Here is a 26,105-nt window from a genome sequence, read left to right as displayed (position 1 = left end):
TGTTCTGGAGAAAGGTTTGGAGCATAGTATTTTCAGATTTTGCTGTGATATTTAAAAAAATTGTATTGTACTGTATTTGGAAAAGATGAACACACACATTGTTTTCTTTCATATTTGCAGATGCTATTTATTTCGGGTAGTGATCACTTCAGATAGGAAAAAATCTAAGGCAATCATTATTTTGTTTAAGGTTGGAGATTAAGAAAACGGCACCTTTTAATAAAAAGTAAGGATCAGCCCAAAGAACGACAAGTACTAAGTTGGGTAAGTCTGATTTGTAAAGATGAGATACTTCAGTCATAATGGACTCAAATTTGGCCCACCCCTTTTTTTGGCGCACTCAACAGAGATGTGCCGACTTTGTGGGCTGAAAACGGCGGTGAAAAAATCTCCCCCAATTCTGGCCGCTGTGTTGTCTCTCCCGGGCCTTGATGCGGCGCGGCCAGTCGATTGGAGGGCGGAGCTAGAGCCCTGCACCAGAAACAGTGCCGGCAGCTCTGCACATGCGCGTTGGAGTGTACGTGCATGCGCAGTAGCTCCTGCCCCCAGCCTCTGTGTGCGTGCTGCAGTGTGGGTCCCGATGCATCCCGCCCCTATCCCGGGCCGAGTGGCCTCCCGCACAGGCCGGCTGCTGCCTTCCCGGGCTAGAAGGCCACAACAAGCAGGTTGGTGTGGGGCCCAAGCCGGGAGTGGGGGGGGTGGGGGGTGATAACTGTAACCAGTAATTTTAATGAGCTTACTCAAGACTTTCCTTAACCCTGTTGATGAAAATAATTTCCTAACCAAGTTAATAGAAAATACTTTCAAATACATCATCATCAATTCTGAATGTTAGATTTGGTGGAATAATTTTGCTTGAATTTTCAAAATATTTAAAAGCATAAAACAAACAGTAAATTTCCTGGCTATATGGTATAAAATATTTCTATGATGGTGGGTGAGCTTAGGCGGCTGGGAGAACACAAGAACATAAGAATTAAGAGCAGGAAGTACTTCTATTATTTGGATATTTTGAAAAAAATTATGTAAATATGTTTTGTCTCTTTACTTTTATTTTTGTAGTTTAAGCTTCCATGAATGCTTCTATTGTACAGTAAATTAACTTTGCAAAGTTTGTCATATGATGTCCTGTATAGCTGTTTGATCCTATTCACATTCTTTAGTCAAGTCATTAAGTTCTGCTGGCCTCTGATGTATCTACCTGCGCTGATTTCTTAACTCTCCGCAAGAGTTTTCTGTGCGGCCACAAATGGCCACATACACTGGCCTAAGTTAGTTTGGAGTAACTATTAGCTGTCCAAAGTGGCCTAAATGGCCAAAACGGCCATTTGGTGGCTGGTAACACCCCGTTTTGAAAAAAACTAAACTAAAAAAAATCCTAACGAACTCATTTACACTGGCGCAAATTGAATGTGCAAAACGGGGATTTTTAAGATACTTCAGAAAAATCAAATTGCTCCAAAAAAAACGGAGCAACTCCTGGGCAATTTTGAGCCCAATAATTCTAATAATTTAACTCCACTGTAGTTCATTTTGTGTAATGGAGTCTTGGACATAATATGCAAGAGAACTGGAGTTTGAACTACACGCTGTTATGCAGAATTCATTAGCAAAGCTCTGTGTGCAACAGCAGGAATGTTGCTAGTTGTGGATTGAGGCTGTCTGGATTTTTCCGCTTTAATGAGTTCCATTGAACATAGTTCAAAAACCCTTTTTCATGCAAGTGTGTCTGATTTGAACATAAGGTAGTACAGGGTCTAGGATGTGAAAGTTGTACTGGATAAGCTTAACTCTCTGGTGTCAGGTCAAGAATTGATGTGTGGTGTTAGAGATTTTTTTATAATTAAAAATTGCTCAGACATAGAAACATAGAAAATAGGTGCAGAAGTAGGCCATTCGGCCCTTCAAGCCTGCACCACAATTCAATATGATCATGGCTGATCATGCAACTTTAGTAGCCCATTCCTGCTTTCTCTCCATACCCCTTGATCCCTTTAGCCGTAAGGGCCACATCTAACTCCCATTTGAATATATCTAACGAATTGGCCTGAACAACTTTCTGTGGTAGAGAATTCCACAGGTTCACAATTCTCAGAGTGAAGAAGTTTCTCCTCATCTCGGTCCTAAATGGCTTACCCCTTATCCTTAGACTGTGACTCCTGGTTCTGGACTTCCCCAACATTGGGAACATTCTTCCTGTATCTAACCTGTCCAATCCGGTCAGAATTTTATGTGTTTCTGTGAGATCTCCTCTCATTCTAAATTCCAGTGAATAGAAGCCTAGTTGATCCAGTCTTTCTTGATGGGTCAGTCCTGCCATCCCGGGAATCAGTCTGGTTAACCTTCGCTGCACTCCCTCAATAGCAAGAATGTCCTTCCTCAGATTAGGAGACCAAAACGGTACACAATATTCAAGGTGTGGCCTCACCAAGGCCCTGTTCAACTGCAGTAAGACTTCCCTGCTCCTATACTCAAATCCTCTCGCTATGAAGGCCAACATGCCGTTTGCCTTCATCACCGCCTGCTGTAACCTGCATGCCAACTTTGAATGACTGATGTACCAAGACACCCAGGTCTTGTTGCACCTCCCCTTTTCCTAATCTTTCACCATTCAGATAATCTGCCTTCCTGTTTTTGCCACCAAAGCTCACATTTATCTACATTATACTGCACCTGCCATGCATTTGCCCACTCATCTAACCTGTCCAAGTCACCCTGCAGCCTCTTAGCATCCTCCTCACAGCTCACACTGCCACCCAGCTTAGTGTCATCTGCAAACTTGGAAATATTACATTCAATTCCTTCGTCTAAATCATCAATTTATATTGTAAATAGCTGGGGTCCCAGCACTGAACCTTGCAGTACCCCACTAGTCACTGCCTGCGATTCTGAAAAGGACCCGTTTATTCCTACTCTTTGCTTCATGTCTGCCAACCAGTTCTCTATCCACGTCAATACATTACCCCCAATACCATGTGCTTTAATTTTGCACACTAATCTGTATGTTTTATCTGCAATCTTTGCATTGTCTTTAATATTTCCTAAATAACAATGAAGATTAGTTTTATTAGATTGTAAACCACATCTCCACTGGGTAGAGTGGTAATTACAGCACGACAAGATGTCATAGTCAGTTTCTATTATAAATGTGGAGATGAGACTTTATAATGGAAAAGTTGACAATTGAAGTGTGCTCAGACAAGATTGTAATATTTTATATATTGGTGTGGAAGATCATGATATACGTGATTCGGTTCAGTAGTATTGTGGGAAAAAACACCACTCCAAGTAATTTTTAGTCCACGATACGAGAATTCTTTAATACAAGCATGCGGGGAGAGTATTTGGCATCCCAAAATCAATTTACTGTAGTCATGGCAATGTATTTATACATAATCCAGCATAAACGAAACTCGACAGTTGACAACCTAAGAGCTTACGCAATCAACAACCGAGCAACTGTCAATTGTTAATCATGTAAGCTCTCAGCAGATATATTCTGTTATCTCAACTGTCTTCTGTTTGCCCATTGCCTCTGTCACAAGGTATCATGAAACGTCTTTATACCAACTGTTACATATTAACTGCTGACACTGTTTCTGTCTGTTTTGGCAAAGCTTCCCATCATGCCTTGTAACATAGCTGCAGTGCTTCAAAACGGCATTCACATTAACCCTGTGCTTCCCACATCAATCCCTCCTATTGGCCCTGGTCAGGAATCCTTTCCCTGCCCAACAGCCACACTCGGATGTTCTACCCAAGGCTTCATATCCAGGGATCCTCTGGACAGCCACAAATGTGGCATCCTGACTATTGAACCTCTTACGGCGACACCAGTGTCCTAATGACCTGACTGTACCTGGGTATAAGCTACCACTACGTATTCTCTATCTCTAGCTGCCTATAGTCCCACCTGTCTTGGATTGCTGTAAATACTTTGATACAGGCCTCGTTTGAGAGGTGTGCTTTCCCCTTCCCTTATTCGAGTTATTGCTTTAGCCAACCTTTTGGCTTTCCTTCGCCGGGCCCATCCACAGATATCATGAAGGAGATATACAACAATCGACAGTTGAATCACCATTAACACGTGATATTATGTGGATCCATGGATGGATCTGACTATTCAGTCCCCAGTCCCATAAGTCATCCCACCAAATTTCCTCTAGTTCCTTTTTTATGTCCATGTTCTGATGCTGGAACGTGTAGTACATCTTCTGGCATTCGATGATCTTTTTTCACAGCTCCACCATGTGTTCTAGCAGTGGGTCACTTCGTACCCAAATTTGTTGATGTAGTTTGGCAGTTCTTTCTTGATGTCTTCGGACACCTGGATTGAAGTGGACTCTCGTCTATGTATATCGATCAGTTCTTCCCGTCCAATCCTCACCGGTACCTCTAGGATGAAACAGAACAGTGGGCTGGGGATCTCACAGATCTGGTCTGTGTACTCAAAAGTTTTCTCGTTCGTGGTTGCAGAGTACTCCTTTGTTGACATAAGCAGCCCGCGTTGGTGTTAAACGGGCTCCAATGGCCTCCATAGTACAGTTTATCCCTTTGATATGATAAATCCACAGGCCGCAATTAGGTCAAAACCCAGAAGCTGTATCAAAAACTAACCAGACAAGTGCTGGAACAAAGGGTTAGAGGGAATGGCCGTACCTCGGCCAACACCACAAAAGGCAGTACAGGAGAGATCCGCTTATGAGGGCAAATTGTTATTCCCTGACTGGTGACACAACCTTCCAACTTGGTTCCCACTAAACTATCTTCATATGTTACTGCATAGAGTAATATCTCATGATACGTTATGTATGTATTTCTCTTAATGATTCCGATGTTTTGGACTTGATATACCTCTCGAAGCTCTGTTCCCGGTACAATCACTGGTATTGCAAGTATCAGTCCCGGCAGACTGCCACCGTTCACTTTACATTCAATTTGGGTGGGATATTACCCGCACCATTCCCCTGAGTTGCTATCCTGGGATAGTCTTTCCTTGACGGGATAGATTAGCCAATTGCTCGTTGCTAATCCATAAGGGTACCTCACCTTCCTTTATCTGGGCTAAATTTTCCTTGGTCTGTACCACCACACAATTTTCAAATGGGCTACAAACCATCATTCCTTGCAGCATTCTCGGAGGCTTTATGGTCCTCCTTAATAATTTTATTCATGGTTTGGGCATGTGCCTCGAGGACAGTAGCCATGCCCTGAAGCCGACCAATAAGGACCTAATCCTCAGTCAGTTGGGAGTCCTGGTTCTGATTCTGCTCCCTTAGAATTTCTTTAATTCTGGATCCCAGGTCTCTAATTTTACTGTCCAGGGTTGCTAAACCAATCGCATTAACTATTGAGCTTCCAGTGTTAAACATGGCCACCACATCATTAAGCGTATCTCTCCTGTGTCGCCTTTTGTGGTGTTGGCCGGGGCATGGCCATTCCCTTTAACCCCTTGTTCCAGTACTTGTCTGGTTAGTTTTTGATACAGCTTCTGTGTTTTATTTGAGCACCACCAGGGAAGACCTATGTCTGTCAAGTCTAGTATCACGGGTACCAATTCATGGTGTACATTATCATGCATTACATTTCCTGTTGGGACCAAAACCAACCCATTCTTTGGTCCTGATGTTTGCTTTGGACATCTACCCTGGAATACCAGGAGGAGGATCCCCAGTGCTTCCAGGACGATGTTCAGTCGCCGCATCCTTTATCAGCAACAAAATAATTAAGACATCGGCTGGTGGCCCTCCTGTTGGCTGAAACAGATTTTGATTCAATTTCAAACGGTTTTACATGTGACCAGTATTTCCAACGTCCCCCTCCTCTCATGTCTAAGCATATACACAAGTATTGCTAATCATGAGAACCTGAAATGGACTCTTCCAATGGCGTATCCTTGACCCCACAACTCTCCTCTACTTCTACTACTGACTCACTTTCATGCTCTGTCCCTTGTGTCAGAACTCCAGTTGCAGGGTTCACCCCATGGTCTCGAATAATTTATTTTTGGGAATAAGCACTGCTTCCCAGGCTGCCCATTGGCTATCAGAAACAGCCCTCAACTTTCCTGTGTTCAGTAGTTCCACTAAAGTATGCTGGGTGTGTAATATGGTCTGTCCTGCCATCACGACTGGATCACTGATGCGAACTGCCCAGGCGGCACAATCTAAGGCCGCGACGCATCGGGGCAGTCTGGCTGTTACCGGTGATTGGCGGGTGGACTAATAGGCTACATGTTGTTTCCTACCTCCATGTTCTTGTACCAATATAGCATTGTAAAAATCTCCTTCATTATCACAGTAGAGGTCCACAGTTTACTCATATCGGGCAACCTCAAAGCTAGGGAACTAGTCGGGGCTTGCTTAACTTGCGTATACGCCAATTCCTGTTCCGGTCACCCAGGGGGCTTCCCTCCTTTAATGAGATCTTGAATGGGGGCTACTAAGGACGTGATCCCTCGGATAAAATTCCAGCGATAGTTAAAAAGTTCTAAAACTTGCCTGACTCCCCTTACATTAATTGGTCTGGGCATTTCTTTGATTGCTGCCCGTCAGTCATCGGACATAGCCTTATGCCCCTGTTGGATGGTATGTCCCAGATATTGGATGGTATGTCCCAGATATTGCACGGAAGTCTGACCTACCAGACTGATTCCCGGGATGGCTGGACTGACATATGAGGAGAGACTGGATCAACTGGGCCTTTATACACTGGAGTTTAGAAGGATGAGAGGGGATCTCATAGAAACATATAAGATTCTGATGGAACTGGACAGGTTAGATGTGGAAAGAATGTTCCTGATGTTGGGGAAGTCCAGAACCAGGGGACACAGTCTTAGGATAAGGGGTAGGCCATTTAGGACTGAGATGAGGAGAAACTTCTTCACTCAGAGAGTTGTTAACCTGTGGAATTCCCTACCGCAGAAAGTTGTTGATGCCAGTTCATTGGATATATTCAAGAGGGAGTTAGATATGGCCCTTACGGCTAAAGGTATCAAGGGGTATGGAGAGAAAGCAGGAAAGGCGTACTGAGCGAATGATCAGCCATGATATTATTGAATGGTCGTGCAGGCTCGAAGGATCGAATGGCCTACTCCTGCACCTATTTTCTATGTTTCTATCTCTGCCTTTTTGGGGCTTACTCGCAGTCCTGATTTATGTTTCTTGTTCCCCGTGGTATTTGACCAGATAACCTTCCTCTGCCTTGGATCTATAAGGGCACCCGCCTCTTCTAATATAATCCATCCCTAAAATAGTTCCTTCGTTATTGGGGCACTTGGTTTTGATCTCCCTTTTAATACTGTGGAGCATTTGACACCTACTCTTCTTACTTTATTTAATTTTTCATTTAGTTCTTCGTTTTCTTCTAATTTTGTTCTTATTTATTTTTCCTCGTTTTCTTTTGTCATTCTTTCCTGACGTTCTTCGCCATCTCTACACATTCTTGACTGAGTGTGATAGAGTATTATAATTGCTTTATCTTCCTTATGCCTACTTTCCTTTTTCCACCATTCCCTCTGGCACTCCGGACTTCCCTCCGGATACCATCCTCCTTACTCCATCTTTCCCTTAATCTTATCACGCTTTCTCAACAGAGATTCTGTTATCCGACCCTGAAGGTCCTCTGATGTATCAATCATTTTGTTAACCGACCCCAGTACCGGTTACTCGCCAGTCTATGTCTAAACTTGTCGTCGACACTTTTAAGTCTGGTCAAGTTATTTCCTTCGCTTACATTCCCGTGACTCTCGTAATCCTTTAACACAGCGCTGCCTTCTCAAACGTGGTCACCGTGACTCCGTTTTGTCGTAAATCCCTGTTGGCCCAGCAAAACCACTGAGGAGATAGACAGACCTAACCAAGGGTAGTATATTAATTTTACTTACCCTCTTTTCTGTCGGTCTCCCAGGGTTTCGATCTCCAGACCGTCAGCGGATCCTGCCGACTACGCCAATTGTGGGGAAAAACACCACTGGACGTCACTTCCCGTCCACGATACGAGAATTCTTTAATACAAGCATGCAAGGGAGAGCGTTCGGCATCCCAAAATCAAGTCCCAAAGTCGCTCAACTTTACAGTAGTCGTGGCAATGTCTTTATACATAATCCAGCAGAAGTGAAACTCGACCGTTGACAAACTAAGAGCTTATGCGATCAACAACCGAGCAACTGTCAATTGTTAATCACGTAAGCTCTCAGAAGATGCATTCTGTTATCTCGACTGTCTTCTGTTTGCCCATTGCCTCTGTCACAGGGTTTCATCTTTACCATTGCCTCTGTAACAAGGTATCGGGAAACATCTTTATACCAGCTGTTACATATTAACTGCTGACACTGCTTCTGTCTGTTTTGGCAAAGCTTCCCATCATGCCTTGTTAGATAGCTACAGTATTTCAAAGCAGCATTCACATTAACCCCGTGCTTCCCACACCAAGTAGGTTGACTTTTATATGGAGTTTTTTACTTTAATATAGTTTATTCAATTTTGAACTTATCAGCTACAATTGGAGGAGGATTGGAATCATTTAAGAGACAGTTGGATGCTATGGCTGATGGTGAGGGGCCCTTGAGGTGTTTCTGGGTGGATGAGCTTAGATGGATTCAATGGTATTCACCTATTATTTGTCTTGTGATTTTACAGGCTGACCTTGGACCCAATATGTTCCTGTCTGATAAAGATTTTCAATCAGCAATGAAGCTTTTACCTTCTTGGTCTGTAAGTAATCATTCAAAACCAATTTAAAGCAAAACGGAGGCTATATAGTATTAGGCTATTCTGGACATTTACAGTTCATTTGTGATAGTATAACTACTGTCGTACTTGACCAATAAACATTAGAATCAAACTGTTATACATACGTGGGCTTCAATTCAGAGGCAATTTGCTTACTGCCATAAGTGACCACATCTAGGCTGCAATGCTAAATGGAAGACTCCTTTGCAGATTTTAAGTGGAATACTTCCTTATTACCAAACTGGGAAGAAGGGAAAAAGAGTGTTAAGAGAAGAAAGGAATGAGGTGTTTGAGAACAAATTCTCACTAAAAGATTTGGCTGATTCCCACAATACCTGCTGGATGCTTCTGAGAAATTGTTGGAAAAGTGAAGGAAAGAAAGCAAAACAAAAAGCAAATTTCTGCCAGCCAAGGGAGATCTGTTCCTGTGCTTCATAAGATATATTCAATAGGTTTTCCATTGTTTTATCAACATTTTATCAACAATTGATACCAACCTACTAGTCACAATATCTAATATTGGGAAGTTCATTTTGGCTAACAAGATACAGAAAAAATAAAAATACACATTTGCAAAATTAATCTTGTTCCCATTAGTCCTTCCATTTCAAATTGATTGTTTAGATGAAATGTTATTTCTCTGAAGAAGAAAGATTCATTTTAGAAACTGTGATTAAAGTGAGCCGTTTCTTGATAGCTCCTGGCTTTTATCTCTTCTGTTCTCGGCTGCCCATATTATACTTCAATCAAAACAGTACAGTTTCTTAAATAAAAACTGAAAATGCTGGAAATACTCAGCGGATCAGGCAGCATCTGTGGAGAGAGAAACAGGGTTAATGTTTCAGGTTGCTGACCCTTTGTCGACCTGCTAAGTATTTCCATCACTTTCTGTTTTTATTTCGGATTTCCAGTATCCGCAGTATTATGCCTTTGTATTAGTACGGTTCTTACCCATGCTTCCTGAGCCTTTCCTAGACCTGTTTTGTGAGACCATATGATGCTGCTCCCCAAAAGACTTGAGTATTTCGAAACAAAAAAGTGAAAATTCTAGTTTAAATGTTTATAACTTCTCCCAGGTGTTTTTTTTTTTTCCCCTTCAGTTTTCTCCTTGTCTATTACTAGGCGAGCTATTTAATATCGGGGACATCAAAGTGAAGCCCAATTCTCATTTGACATGCATGTATGCATGCGTACTTCCCAGGTTGCTAGATCAGAGTTGCTAGATTTTTCCCCTCTCGAGACCAATTTTGGGTCTCCCTTGCCCTCCTTCCCCCCATCCCCCTTTTCTGGCAATGTGCTAACTATGATTAGCAGCAACCGAGGATCAGATCTGGGTCCTCTATTCTGTATGGTGCAACACCTTGATGTGACCTTTAAGACATTGGGGGAGAATGGGTCAATAGTAGACTTTAAAAAAAAAAACTAAAGCTGCTGGTAAACCTTCGATTCGATGCGAGTTGAATTCTGGTCTGAGAAAAACATTGTTTTTATTTTAACCTCTAGCACCCGTACATCTATCCCGTCACATTTGCCACAGCTAGCGAATCTTCAGGACTCGTAATCCGAATGTATAATGAGAAAGGAACACTAAGAGATTATATCTGCAAGGTACGTCCCATTAAATAGCAAATATTAAATTAGACTAAGCTGTTCTTCCGTTTCTAAGATATTTCTTGCCAGAATTTTCAGAACCCAAATTTGATTTTGTCTGAACATTGATACTTTTAACTTTCCTCTGCCAACAGCAACTAAGGGTATCACAATATTGCAGTATAATGGTCTAGAAATTGCTTTTGGCCCGTTTTTTTTTTCTCTCCAGAAATCTATGATCATACTTATCTTTGAAGTTCTGCTCAACCTCAAAGTTAATCAGTAACTGAGCTGGTGTGTGGACCTGAAACTCTCGCATTCATTAACTAATATGCAGTTGAAAAGACAGTCTCCTCTGGAGAGCAATCTTTTGGTTATGTTGCAATGTTGAGAAGGACATCTTTAGAAACACGAAATGGCATGCTGAAAATAATTTCATGATGTAATAAAGAATTGTGTACATGATTAACTGTTGAGTATATTGTGGACCTCACTGAGTAGCATTTCTATATTACAGTTAACTTAAATTTAATTGTGAGCAATATTATGCATTTATTGTCTGCTGGTGAAACTGTAAGGTGGTGATTCAATAAGATTAGAGAAAACTAAAAGCCATTAATGTTACGGATCTTCAAATGTTACTAATTGGTTGATTTACAGAGGCTGGTTATCGCCAAGGTATTTGAATGTTCTGAAGGATGCACATTGCATACTGTTGTAAAAGGCTGAATACATTTACAAATAAACTTGTTTATATAAAAATATTAGTTTTGATTTTATATAATTATGAATATAATTCATATAAATTGTAATTCTGTTAAATGTAATGATTTATTTTGCATAAAGGCTAAACCAAAAGATCCTTTTATGAAGAAATACTGCAGCCCTAAGAAAATTCAAGGTCTTGACCTTCAACAGATAAAAACTTTTGGGAGACAAATACTGGAGGTAAATCAACATCTGTCTTTCTGTCTTTCTGTCTATCTGTCATTAACCCTATTTTAATGTTCCTTAAAACAATTTGACTTGACATTTGTGTATTTTTTTGGTTTTGGTAAGTGCACACCTTGGTGATCAGTTTGATTTTGATTCCAGGTCTTGAAGTTTCTTCACGAAAAAAAAATTCCATATGGACATCTTCACCCTTCAAATGTGATGCTTGATGGAGATACATGTAAATTACTGGATTTAGAAAACTCATTGCTAGGACTGCCCAGCTATTATAGACCTTATTACACACAGTCCAGGAAAATCAATGTGAGTATTCACTGTCCTTATCAGTGTAAATAAACGTTCTGATTCTTTAAAGCTGCTATCCTTGTCTTGTTTTTAGTTCAGGTCATCCTTCCTCGTATAACATCACTTTGTCTTACAGTTGGATGTGCTGAGTAAATCTACATAGTTATTCATACTGCTTAGGTTATCTAAAGATGGCACTTTTACTGAGTACAGTTAGTCTCAGCTTTTCCTCTGCTACTAAAGAAGTGCTTTATCTAGCAGCCAGGCATTAGAACTGGTGCAATTTACTCAAGGCAGGTGAGATTTAATGCCAGCTAAGGCTTTTGGGTTGTTGACGACAAAATAATTAAAATTTTGTGGAATAAATTTAAAAATCGTTATTGTTCATAATATACAAATCTTTTCTTGCATTTTAAAAGTTAAAGAAGTAATTACTTAATCTTTCATTCAGATATTTGGGGAAATGTTTCTTGCAAAATGATCTAAAAATTCCTGTGTGCAGGTGGGCTGGAGGTGGCTTCCCATAGAGTAGCGAGATTTGTGTTCAGATTTTGATTCTCTACATGTGAAGCTCTTGATTTCTGCAGATGATGTCAGTCGAGAGGAGCGGTGGGGGTGGAGTGGGGTGAAGGGGCTTGACTGGAAATAAGGTCAAAGGGGAAATTGGAGGGGTGAGTCGAACATATCATCATCCTTTTATTGTCATGTCCTTGGCTGGGATCTTTTAGAAAGTGAAAAATATGCTTAATTTTCACATTGCAATATTTGATTATCACATTTAGCATGTATAATGACTTTGTTCTGTATATATGTGTACCTTCTAGACTACAGAAGCTATTGATGTGTATTCCTTTGGCCATTTACTATACGAAATGACTTATGGAAGACCACCTGATCCAGTGCCAGTGGACAGCTTCCCTTCTGCTCCTTCATCAGATATAGGTTAGACATTTTTTCAATCACATGTTTACTTATTGATTATTACCAACATGTTTTACAAGCCTCGTTAATGTGTGTCACTTGATATTACTGTGCCTATTTATCCCTACAAGCTTGAATTTAGATTATTTCAAAGTTCAATCATTATACTATGAGCTCCTGTGATTTTTCAGCTGGTCAATGTTCTCAGGCATGTGCACCTGGAGAAGGAGGATTGCTGCTAAAAGTTCTACATCCATTTGTCTTGCTTCCATTATCCTAGTATTAGGTATGTTCTTGACCACATTGTCAGAATGCAGACCACATAACCTTTAATTATCAAAGCATTTTGAAATGTTGTATTGTGCTGATGACATGGTACCATTTAATCCAAATACTTTTGCCTAATTCTTATCTCTTAAAACTTAACTTAAAAACTGATGAGGTTGTAGCATATGTAGGACAAGATTTGTGCTGTACATATCTTGCAACATTACCGCCGCTAGGCAGCTCTGACTCTGGTACAATGTCATTAGACAAATCCGATAGCATTATTGCCCCAGTGGATTCTAAAACCCTCCTAAAATGATTTTCCAAGATCCTCCAGAGGCAGCACTGCTTGAGAAGCAATGTAAACTGCATACAGGCTGTTTTTATATATTTCACCTAGTAATCAGGAAAAGTCTGCCAGCTGGAGGAGTTAAAAATGCAATTAGCGAGTTTTAAACTACTATTCGTTTAGATGGATCATAACCCAGCATGCTAACACACTGTACCACTTAGTCTGCCATTTCTATTTTTTTCTTGTTTAAACTGTGACTGCTGGTGACATCATTGATGGTTACTGTGACAATGGTGTTAAGAAACAATGTACATTATAGAATACAGTCATAAACCCATGAGTGCTTAAATGCCAGCTTTGTGTAAAAACATTTCCCTTACAGTGATGAGCTCATTGATGATTCAAGCCAGTACCAGGATTGGGAGGCGTTGCCTAAAAAGCCTTGGCAAGTTACTGCAGTGCATCCTGTAAATAGTGCACACTGCAGCCACAGTATGCTGGTGGTGGAGGGGTTGGAAGTTACAACTGGAGAGTTTGCCCCCCCACCCCCCAATATCTATTGACTTCAGTTTCTCTGGGCCTCCTAATAATGTTAACACTACAGCACTTGGGGAGCAAATACTAATTGCTGAACTCAGGAAAAAGCCAAGTATTTTTTTTTTTTATCTCTCACTGCTCCCGATCTCATTACAGTCTTGGTCCAAACACAGACACAAGAGTTGAATTCCAGAAGCGAGGTAAGGTGGATGTTACTGCCCTTGGCATCAAGGCAGCATTCGACTGAGTATGGCATTAAGGAGACCGAGTGAAACTGAAGTCAATAAATATTTGGGGAAAGGTGGGTGGCAGGGGCAAACTCTCTAGTATTTTTTTGAGTGAGAATGAAAACAGGGACAATTTCTCATTCTAAGTGTTATACACTTGGTGTAGTCATGAGTACAGAACTAAATGAGCTATAGCTTCAGAACAGTTCACATTTGTTTTCTACCATAATATTTTATTTCACAATTTTGTTATTCTTAAAGCAAGGTTTCTTGGGACAAGTAACCTGAAATAACATTAATTTTGAACACGCTTCTGGGCAGGCAGTCATTGTGAACTTGGAGTGCCTCAGTAGATGAGTTTGTAGCTGCACTTGGCTACAAATTTTGACAGCAAGCTTTAAATGCTACGATCATTTAAGAGGTATGACTATTACTAAGAGTTTCTACAGGTATATAAAAAGGTAGAGTGGCTAAAGTAAATGTTGATCCCTTCGAGTATGAGACTAGTGAATTAATAATGGGGAACAGGGAAATGGCAGAGACTTTGAACAAATATTTTGTATCGGTCTTCACGGTAGAAGAGACTAAAAACATCCCAATAGTAGATAATCAAGGAGCTATAGGGAGGGAGGAACTTAATACAATCACTATCATTAAAGAAGTAGTACTCGGTAAAATAATGGGACTAAAGGCGGACAAGTTCCTTGGACCTGATGGCTTGCGTTCTAGGGTCTTTAAAAGATAGTGGCTGCAAAGATAGTGGATGCATTGGTTGTAATCTACCAAAATTCGCTGGATTCTGGGGATGTCCCAGCGGATTGGAAAGCCACAAATGTAATGCCCCTATTTTAAAAAAGGCGGACAGAAAGCAGGAAACTATAGATCAGTTAGCCTAACATCTGTCGTTGGGAAAATAATAAGAACATAAGAAATAGGAACAGGAGTAGGCGATTTGGCCATTCAATAAGATCATGACTGATCTGATCATGGACTCAGCTGTACTTCCCCGCCCGCTCCCCATAACCCCTTATCGCTCAAGAAACTGTCTATTTCTGTCTTAAATTTATTCAATGTCCCAGCTTCCACAGCTCTCCGAGACAGCAAATTCCACAGATTTACAACCTTCTGAGAGAAGAAATTCCTACTCGTCTCTGTTTTAAATGGGCGGCCGGCCCCTTATTCTAAGATCATGTCCTCTAGTTCTAATCTCCCCCATCAGTGGAAACTTCCTCTCTGCATCCACCTTGTCAAGCCCCCTCATAATCTTACACGTTTCGATAAGATCACCTCTCATTCTTCTGAACTCCAATGAGTAGAGGCCCAACCTACTCAACCTTTCCTCATAAGTCAACCCCCCTCATCCCCGGAATCAACCTAGTGAACCTTCTCTGAACTGCCTCCAAAACAAGTATATCCTTTTGTAAATATGGAAACCCAAATTATTCCAGGTGTGGCCTCACCAAACCTTATATAGCTGTAGCAAGACTTCCCTGCTTTTGTACTCCATCCCCATTGCAATAAAAGCCATGATACCATTGGCCTTCCTGATCACTTGCTGTACCTGCATACTATCCTTTTGTGTTTCATGCACAAGTACCCCTAGGTCCTGTTGTACTGTGGCACTTTGCAATCTTTCTCCATTTAAATAATAGTTTGCTCTTTGATGTTTTTCTGCCAAAGTGCATGACCTCACACTTTCCAACATTATACTCCATCTGCCAAATTTTTGCCCACTCACTTAGCCTGTCTATGTCCTTTTGCAGATTTTTTGTGTCCTCCTCACACATTGCTTTTCCTCCCATCTTTGTATCGTCCCTTCTTCGAAGTCGTTAATATAGATTGTAAATAGTTGTGCCCCCAGCACTGATCCCTGCAGCATCCCACTAGTTACTGGTTGCCAACCAGAGAATGAACCATTTATCCCAACGCTCTGTTTTCTGTTAGTTAGCCAGTCCTCTATTCATGCTAATATATTACCCCCAACCCCATGAACTTTTATCTTGTGCAGTAATCTTTTATGTGGCACCTTGTCAAATGCCTTCTGGAAGTCCAAATACATGACATCTACTGGTTCCCCTTTATCCACCCTGTTCTTTACATCCTCATAGAACTCCAGCAAAATTATCAAACATGATTTCCCCTTCATAAATCCATGCTGACTCTGCCTGACTGAATTTTGGTTATCCAAATGTCCTGCTATTGCTTCTTTAATAATGGACTCCCAACATTTTCCCAACCACAGATATTAGGCTAACTGGTCTATAGTTTCCTGTTATTTGTCTGCCTCCTTTTTTAAATAGGGGCGTTACATTTGCAGTTTTCCAATCTGCTGGGACCTCCCCAGAATCCAGGGAATTTTGCTAAATTACAACCAATGCATGCACAATCCCTGCCGCTACTTCTCTTAAGACCCTCGGATGCAAGCCATCAGGTCCAGGGGATTTATCTGCCTTTAGTCCCATTATCTTACTGAGTACCACTTCCTTAGTGATTGTGTTAAGTTCTTCCCCTCCCTCCCCATAGCCCCTTGACTATCCACTGTTGGAATATTGTTAGTGTCCTCTACCGTAAAGACTGATACAAAATATTTGTTCAGAGTTTCTGCCATCTCCATGTTCCCCATTACTAGTTCCCCGGTCTTGTCCTCTAAGGGACCAACATTTACGTTAGCTTCTCTTTTTTTATTTTTTATATACCTATAGAAACTTTTGCTATCTGTTTTTATATTTTATGCTAGTTTACTTTCATAGTCTATCTTCCCTTTCTTAATCATTTGCTGGAGTCATTTATTAAGGAAGCAATAGCAGGACATTTGGAAAAGCATAGTTCACTCAAGCAGAGTCAGCATGGTTTTATGAAGGGGAAATTATATTTGACAAATTTGCTGGAGTTCTTTGAGGATGTATCGAGCAGGGTGGATAAGGGGGAACCAGTGGATGTGCTGTATTTGGATTTCCAGAATGCATTTGATAAGATGCCACATAAACGGTTACTACACAAGATAAAAGCTCACGGGGTTGGGGGTAATATATTAGCATGGATAGAGGATTGGCTAACTAACAGAAAACAGAGAGTCAGGTTAAATGGTTCATTCTCAGGTTGGCAATCAGTAACTAGTGGGGTGCCGCAGAGATCGGTGCTGGGGCCTCAACTATTTACAATCTATATTAATGACTTGGATGAAGGGACCGAATGTAATGTAGCCAAGTTTGCTGACGATACAAAGATGGGTGGGAAAGTAAATTGTGAGGAGGACACAACACATCTGCAAAGGGATATAGACAGGCTAAGTGAGTGGGCAAAACATTTGGCAGATGGCGTATAATGTAGGATAATGTGAGCTTATCCACTTTGGCAGAAAAAATAGATAAGCAAATTATAATTTAAATGGAGAAAAGTTGCAAAGTGCTGCAGTACAGAGGGACCTAAGGGTCCTGGTGCATAAAACACAAAAAGTTAGTATGCAGGTACAGCAAGTAATCAGGAAGGCAAATGGAATGTTGGCCTTTATTGCAAGGGGGATGGAGTATAAAAGCAGAGAAGTTCTGCTACAACTGTACAGGGTATTGGTGAGGCCACACCTAGAGTACTCCGTACAGTTTTGGTCTCTGTATTTAAGGAAGGATATACTTGCATTGGAGGCTGTTCAGAGAAGGTTCACTAGGTTGATTCCGGAGATGAGAGGGTTGAATTATGAAGATAGGTTGCGTAGGTTGGGCCTATACTCATTGGAGTTCAGAAGAATGAGAAGTGATCTTATCGAAATATGTAAGATAATGGGGGGGCTCGACAAGGTGGATGCAGAGAGGATATTTCCACTCATAGGGGAAACTAAAACTAGGGGGCATAGTCTCAGAATAAGGGGTTGCCCATTTAAAACTGAGATGAGGAGGAATTTCTTCTCTGAGGGTTGTAAATCTGTGGAATTTTCTGCTCCAGAGGGTTATCGAGGCTGGGTCATTGAATATATTTAAGGTGGAGATAGACAGATTTTTGAGTGGTAAGGGTTATGGGGAGCGGGCAGGGAAGTGGAGCCGAGTCCACGATCAGATCAGCCATGATCTTATTGAATGGCAGAGCAGGCTCGAGGGGCCAAATGGCCTACTCCTATTTCTTATGTTTTTATGTTACTGTATTTTGGAGGGATTTCATAGGTATTTCATTAAATTTCCACCCATACTGCTCCTTTCCTAAAGGCTGTGACTTATTTTGGGTAAAGCCCATGGTGGTAACAGTGCCCTAGGCAATTCTTCATTTGTATCCTTACGCAGGGAATATCAGCAAGCTATTCACCTGATATTCATGCATCCAATTCGAGCAGGAGAATCCTTAGATAATGAATAGGAGCATGGCCACTGCCAAATATTTCCTCCTCAGCCTGCGACAACAATTGAATCAGTTTTACTACTACACCAGTTGAGATCTATTAACTCAGCATGGGCCAGGAATTATTGGTCTTTAGGGTCCAGGGCTATACCATGTGATGTATTTATCCACTCAATAATTGTTGAGTTTCAGATGGGTCATAATGTTAACACTTGTATTATGCTCAGCTTGTCATCAATACTGGATCAATTTGTGTAATGGTGTCACAAATTCAAGTCTGCTGTCAATGCTGTCTCGTGGTCAGTGGTGTCAGTCACTGTGGTAAATCGATCCAACTTCCCTTGTGTGCTGGAGTCTACCCCCTTGAGCCACTATTCATGTCTTTCATGCATGCATGATCGGGGCCCAGGAGAGGCATGAATTTGCAGCTCAGAAGAGGCATGGGCGCAGAGGCAGCACGTGCCAGCCCACACTGCAATATGTATGTGCAGTAGGTCCGTGCAGCAGAGCTTGGTCTCCAGTCGTCTTGGTCAACCCTTGCCACTGGACCAAGACCAAGCTCTGTCAAGCCCGTGTGGTGGCTGGTGTACAACGGCCACCACACGTTAAAAAAATCCACGCACAGGCATCTTCCACCTTTCGATATGCAGTTTTGGACCTGGAATATTAGGTGCCTCATTGAAACACCTGTGAACTCATTGAACTCGTCCCTTTTTGGTGTGGAAGCACATCATCCTCGATTCGAGGGACCGTCTAAAAGAGAGAGAGAGCAATGCATATCTAGTTTTTTTCAAGGCGGGCTGAGAAAATAAATTGAAGAGTGAGCACCAGCACAGATGTGATGGGCCGAATAACCTTTCTGTATTGTAATTTCTGTGATCATTATTAATTGTAATCAACTGAATTATCCATTTTTGTTCAGTTCCTATTTCCTATTATAGATGAGGTATTAATCTATAAGGGAAAAGTACTAAGTGCTGCACAGTTGCATACCTTTTTTTAAACTTTGCTTTTGTTGGTTGCTTTAACTAAATCAAAAGAGTGCAAGGGACAGGATGATTCTTGAGAATGGTATCTGAATTTTCTTTTCTTTACAGTATCTGTGTTGCAGTCTATCCTTTCTGCAGAAGCCTGGAAAACAAGCATGCCAACAATTGCCCAGCTGTTGGAGACACCGTAAGTGGAAAACCACGTTGGTTTAATCTTCCTGGTTTAGGATATTTGCACAGCAATTATTTTTATCTTCAAGTGTATGATAAAATGGAACAAGGATTTGCTTTGTTTGTTTAACGTTAATGTGGGTTGAACTGTTCTGAGCCGAAAGTTTGTGAGTTTGCAAAACAAGCAAGTACAAATCATGTGTAGATCAGTTTGATAATCTCAACACGAATCAACAGCACAAATAAATGCACTGCAGCTCTTGAAACAAAAAGTGCATTCTCAAACTAACACAGAAATGCACTGTCTATTATGTTGGTGTACAGCTACTTGTGGTCGTTTCTGCCCTTGACAGACTACCTGATCAATTCTGGGCTTCAATTCATGGCCTTCCCAGCTATCGTGCTGAGAGTCAGCATTGCTGTCCAACAGAATTCAAAGGACTGCAATGAATCTATAGGACATGATCGAAATCCCGAGCTCACAATGTGGGTAATCGTGGGCATGGATCTACCTTATAGTGCTGTGTTAGAGCATTTCTGAAAGTTGTCCTTGAGCCAAACACAGCTTGGGCTGACTCCCTACTAATGCATTAGAAAGTGCATTTTGTAAAACTCAAGAAGCTACTGAGCAACACTTAGATTTTACAGAAAACTCATTGTACTAAGCTGTAAGAAGCAATTCATTTTAATTGATATGTAGCATTATTTGACATGTACATTGTTTTAATGCTTTTCTTTCAACAAATGTAAATAGAAAAATCAAACAAATTTGGTGTTTTCTTTGCTACTTACATAATTAGTGCAACTTTATATTTTTACTAAATTGCAGTGCATTGATTTTTTTTGTATTTCACTACCTTTTGGCTTTAACATCGATTACTTCTGTGGTAGAGGTGGTTTTTAAAAACACTAGTGGGAGTTTCCATTTGTATGCTAACAAGGTACTTAATCGTGTTTTGACTTTGGTTTGTGTGTGAGCATGTGCCTGTACTTGCAATTTTCCTGTTTTTGGCCATGCATTATAGTCTGTGCACTTCAGCACTCTCTGCAATCTGTGCTTACTCACCATTTCAAGGGCCTTACTGAGCTTTGAAAATAGATTAAAATGCAAACAGAAGCAGTATGTGGTTGTGGACAGCGATTTCAGAATGGACACAGAGCAGAGAAAGAGCTGCTTTGATAACCAGGCACTGGTTCAGAGCGTGAGAGGACAGAGAGAAACCATATATGGCTGAGAGGGTACCATCCCTCCCAGAATTGCCTGGTTTTCCAAGAATGGAAAGAAATTGCCATGATGAATTTAATTTCCTGAATCTGCAGGACTTGAACAGATGTGAGAAAAATGATGACAGATTTGAAAAGATCAAGGTTTTTCTGAAGAATTGCTTTCTACGCTCAGCACTTGTCATAAATGAGCATGAGTAAAAATGATCCCAGACCAACCTCTCATCTTTTGCTGCTGCTTCATGCAGTATTGTATAATAATATTAACCATTGCACTGCTGACATTAACACATTGGAACACTGCTAGAATTCCTTAAATGCCAAGAGTACAGTTTGTGAAATAGCCAACTTGTAAGTACACTGGAAATACCATGTGCGCACTGCAAGACAATTTCCAGTTAGCCACCTTATTCAGCATTGTCTTGGCCACGCATACACGAATTTCAGAGCCACACAAATTATGCAGCTCCCTGACATTGTGAATTCTTTAATCCCCCTCATTAGTTTTCTCTTCCTACTTGCTTGATAAGATGGCATTCAGTAGGAGGGAAGAAATGTTAACTGGGAGACAACCAAGGGAATATAGACCCCATAACATATTCAAGAAGGCTACCTTGGAGATAATCGGAAATAAGAGCATATAAGGGATGGTGAAATTGAAGGCCACTGCCGAGATAATGGCTAGAACCGTCATTCATTATGTTTATGTAAAGTAATGTAGCACAGCTGAATCTCAGACTAACCTATATCACTGTAAACACTAATCACTGCAGTGTGCTACCATAATTTGACATACTGTCCTACACAAATAAAAAAACATGGTGTAGCCCCTACTATTGCCGCCTAGTACCAACACAATGACACCCGGATATGGACAGTAGAGATAGTGAATTAGGTGAGTGAGCACAGGATGATTATGCACAAGTGGGGGACAGCTTCAAGTCCAGATATGTGCTAGGCAGAGATCCAGCCTGAAACCTGGCCCTGCTGCAGCACCTGGGGATTCAGACGCCACGAGGTTTTGCTTATAAATGAAGAATGCTAGCTGAGGAGGATGTCTCTGTGCAAAAACACATTATAAGGCCTTCGATGCATTCTGGAGGTGTCTGCTGTCCTCTGTGAAGCCATGGAGGAAAACGTCTGCACTGCAATCTACTGTGGAATGTGTGACACTGCTCTACCAGACTTTGTCAGCATGGGAGCATCCCTCATGAATGCTGAAACTGCTGCTTTGGAGGTATCTGCACCAATCTACAAATTATCTTTTTATACAACTTCAGCATGCTTAGGAAGAGCTTTGGGCAATCTTGAGGCAAGGATTCGCTGACCTCATAGCTGCCCACTATTATATCCTCTAACAGATCAGTGTGCGGTTTGTTTGGATGCTCTCAGCTGGGTTATGCATGCCATTATCAAGGATTAGGTGGTTGGCTCCCCCATCAACATCACCTCTGGATCATCAATCTTTGGGTACTGGACCGTTGAGGTCGCAGACAAAGCAGCTGACAACATTGCATTATATAGAATGCCCTCTGTGCCCATAACCAGTAGAGGTGTCATCGACCAAAATCCCAGCACGTTTGCAGTTAAATCCTGCAGCCAGCCAGTGAGCATACCTCCTCCCATTAGGGAAATCACAAAGGAGCAGTAGGTGGTTGGGGTTACAGATGAATTGCAAATTCGTGCAAGGTGAAAGCACCATCGCAACGCATACTGGCACATACAACACATATAAAAGAATACGTTGACATTGTACATTGTGCTGAAGCCTTTGGGAGAGGAAAGATAGATCAGACATTTTGTGATAGCAAGAGATGTTATCTGAACGACAGGATGGGAATGGATAAATATTGTTACGGGCTAGAGCTATTTGTGATTGGTTTTGTTATTGCAATCCTAGGATTGGTGCGAAGACATTTTATATTCGTGCATGTTGCACAACTGTTCCTTGCTGCATTGGCAAATCTGTGGCTGGCTCAGAATCACTGTCATCCTCCGCCTGTGCTATGGATTGACCATTCTATGTCTATTTCTTTATGGTCAGATCTCATTTCAGAGCAAAATTATAAGGTATATCTCAATTATTCTGGAGACCTGGGAGAGGCACTGTGCTGTATGGACCCCCACATTAGTCTAGGCATGCAAAACACTTTAAGGATACCACTTGTATGCTGTATCACTATCCTTGTAACCAAACCTGTGATCCAGTTCTGTATGTAGTTGGTTTCAGTGGCAGCTGCACAGGATAGCCCTGTTCTCCCAGCAGAAATCTTCTTGCTTTTCTGTTTCAAATAATAGGTGCACAAGAGTTTGTTTCAATATGAAATATCATGGGAACTGCCAGGAAAGCATTTGCATGATTATTTGCAGCTGTTTGCAGGCCAGCTGGATATTTATGGAGAAGAAACTCTTGTTTAACATAGGGCTCAAGTGGCCCCTCAAGTACGATTGATGTCCTGGACTCTGGGGAAGCCAGCAAACCTGTGGAAATGTTCTGCTGGTAGGAAAGGTGATGAAATCATGGTCCCTGTGAAATAAGGTATCCGCCATCTCTGCATTAAGATTATACACAGTAAACCAACTGAAGCAGCAGATGTCCTGGAAGGATCCAAGGCATAGAGTTTGACAACCATCGTGACATTCATAGTCACTCGCAGTATATATGGGTGGTAGATGTGGTCCGCAGTTCTAATTGAGCAGGTGATAAATCTCTGTCACTGCTTCCCAGCTTAACAGACATTTGACATTAGAGAGAGTAGAAACTCCCAAGTATTGGAGTGTGTGCCTTGTCTATGGAAACCCAAGCTTTTTACTACTATTTTCAAACTGGATTATTTTTTAGTTTTATAAGTAGAATATTGAAAAATTGCTTCTCCACATAGTTGATGGATTAAAGGCAAGAAAATTTTGTAGTAAATTCTCTCGAAATCCCTATGGATGGGGTCTAGCTGTTTATGGGCAGCGTAGAGGCCCTGACCTGCGAGAGAACATCAGCGGCAGGTCGGGGCCATAAAAGGAGTGGTGAGCAGCGTGGATGCCTCGACCTATGAGTGAACATCAGCGGCAGGTCGGGGCCATAAAAGGAGTGGTGAGCAGCGTGGATGCCTCGACCTATGAGTGAACATCAGCGGCAGGTCGGGGCCATAAAAGGAGCGGCATGCTGCGGCCACGAGCAGCGTGGAGGCCACTACAAGGTACAGCGTGAGCTGGTGCAGGGGGGCAACGGCTGTGAAGAGTGACGTCATTGAGATCCAGGTCGGTGATTGGAGCGTGGGCAGATACAGCAGGAGCAGCGAGGTCGGGGTGAAGGAGCGGCGAGAGATTGTGGAAGGACGTGATCGAGGCCACGGGGGAGGTGCGAGTTTGGTGCCAGTGGCCCAGGGGCAGCATGGACCAGCCCACACTGCGATACGTGTGCACACTAGGTCCGTGCAGCAGAGCTGGTCTCCAGTTGTCTTGGGTAATCCTTGCCACTGGACGAAAACCAAGCTCGTGTGGTGGCTGATGTGCAACGTCCACCCCACGTTAAAAAAAATTCACGCACAGGCATCTTCCACCCTTCAGGATGCAGTTCGGGTCCTTCATTGAAACACCTGTGAACTTGGCTTTTTTTTTGGTGTGGGAGCAAGTCGTCATCGTTTCAAGGGACTGCCTATGATGATGATGATGAGCAGTTTATGACTTGGGTGAACAATGGTGGACAAGGTAGTTTATAAATAAATAATAATGTACTTACTCATTTATATTTTAAAAGAAATGATTGCAATATTTTTCTTTAAATACTTGCATAATCTGGGTTTGTTTGGTCCGACTGAGCTAAGGAATAACAGCAGTCACTCAATGCACAACTGATGTAAATCCTCCTAATAAAACTCACAATCTATTTGTTAGTTGTTTAATAACTTAGACCTGTGTGTCATTGCCCTCTTTCAGGTTATTCATTGATGTTGTGCTGCTTAATTCTGAGAAGCCCCAGTTTAAGGTAAGACTATTGTACACTTCACTATAGAGGTGTATGCTTGAGAGTATTAAAAAAAAATCTGTATAAAGGTCACAAAATAAACTGTCAAATGTAAAGTAAAATGCTATAATGACAATATTGTTAAAGGTGACATTTTGAGATTGAATTGAATCAAATCTTGTGCTTCCTCTTTTTAAAAAAAAAACTACGATGGATTGATTTCCATTCATTTTTGACAAGTTACATCGAGTCTAGAATCATAGATGAATCAATAATTTACGGCACAGATCGAGGCCATTCGGCCGATCGTGCCTGTGCTGGCCTTACTATCAACCACACGGCCAATTTTTGTATCATCTGCAAACTTCTTAATCATGCCCCCTACATTGAAGTCTAAATCATTGATATGTATGACAAAAAGCAAGGAATCTAGTACTGAGCTCTGTGGAACCCCACTGAAAACAGCATTCCAGTCACTAAAACACCATTCCCCTCTGCCGTGGTTAACATAGCCCTCGACAGTGTCCATTCTATTTCCCACACTTTTGCTCTCAGAACCATGACAGAGTTCCCCATGTCCTCACCTTTCACCCCACCAACTTCCACGTTCAACGGATCATCCTCCGCCATTTCCACCACCTCCAGCGTGATCCCACCACCAATCACATCTTCCCCTCCCCTCCCTTCTTAGCATTCCGAAGGGACCACTCCCTCCGCGACACCCTGGTTCATTCCGCAGTCGCTCCCAGCACCCCCTCCCTTTCCCACGGCACCTTTCCGTGCAAGCGCAGGAGATGCAACACCTGTCCTTTTACCTTCTCCCCACTATCCAGGGCTCCAAATACTCCTTCCAGGTGAAACAGTGATTTACTTATACTTTCAATTTAGTATACTGTATTCGCTGCTCACGATGTGGTCGCCTCTACATTGGGCAGACCAAGCGTAGATTGGGTGACCACTTTGCGGAGCACCTCCGTTCAGTCCGCAAATGTGACCCTGAGCTTCCGGTCAGCTGTCACTTTAATTCTCCACTCCATTCCTACTCTGACCTCTCTGTCCTCGGTCTCCTACACTGTTCCAACGAAGCTCTAGGAACAGCACCTCATCTTTCCTTTAGACATTTTACAGCCTTCTGGACTCAACATAGAGTTCAAAAATTTCAGAGCGTAGCCGCTGCCAATCATTGGCTCCCTCCCCCCCCTCCCAGAGCCTGTTTCTTTTTTTTCCTCTCCTTGTCTCTATTGGCAGCTGATCATTATCCCGCCAGTCACACCCTACCTTGACTAATGTTTTTCTAACTCCGGCAATACTATTTCAATTTAGCCCATCATCCCTTTTGTCTCTCTAATCTCTCCTGTCTTCCACCCTATCACAGACCTTGCCTTTTGTTCTTCCTTCCCTCCCCCTTTTAGTGCTTGTTAAGAATCTCTTCTTTCCAAATGCTCTCCGGTTCTGATGAAGGGTCATCGACCCCAAAACGTTAACTCTGCTTTCTCTCTCCACAGATGCTGCCTGACCCGCTGAGATTTCCAGCATTTTCTGTTCTTATTACCCTTTGCTTCTTGCCACTGAGCCAATTTTGGATCCAACTTGCCACTTTCTCTTGGATGCCATGGGCTTTTAAATTTC

The 26,105-nt window shown here is 41.9% G+C and overlaps 1 protein-coding gene across 3 annotated transcripts in view; it reads left to right on the top strand.

Annotated features, from left to right (window-relative positions):
• The window catches only part of LOC139277163 (PX domain-containing protein kinase-like protein), a 127,696-nt gene that overhangs the window by 69,164 nt on the left and 32,427 nt on the right, over window positions 1-26,105 (top strand). For all 3 annotated transcript variants that reach the window (XM_070895244.1, XM_070895246.1, XM_070895245.1), the window contains 8 exons: window positions 191-264; window positions 8,640-8,714; window positions 10,236-10,340; window positions 11,169-11,270; window positions 11,418-11,579; window positions 12,386-12,503; window positions 19,229-19,307; window positions 24,449-24,497. In XM_070895244.1, the coding sequence (XP_070751345.1) occupies window positions 191-264; window positions 8,640-8,714; window positions 10,236-10,340; window positions 11,169-11,270; window positions 11,418-11,579; window positions 12,386-12,503; window positions 19,229-19,307; window positions 24,449-24,497 (764 nt within the window). The remainder of the gene's footprint in view (window positions 1-190; window positions 265-8,639; window positions 8,715-10,235; window positions 10,341-11,168; window positions 11,271-11,417; window positions 11,580-12,385; window positions 12,504-19,228; window positions 19,308-24,448; window positions 24,498-26,105) is intronic.

The sequence above is a fragment of the Pristiophorus japonicus genome, chromosome 12, assembly GCF_044704955.1.
Source record: "Pristiophorus japonicus isolate sPriJap1 chromosome 12, sPriJap1.hap1, whole genome shotgun sequence".
NCBI lineage: Eukaryota > Metazoa > Chordata > Chondrichthyes > Pristiophoridae > Pristiophorus > Pristiophorus japonicus.
This window is presented reverse-complemented; position numbering and strand designations above follow the sequence as displayed.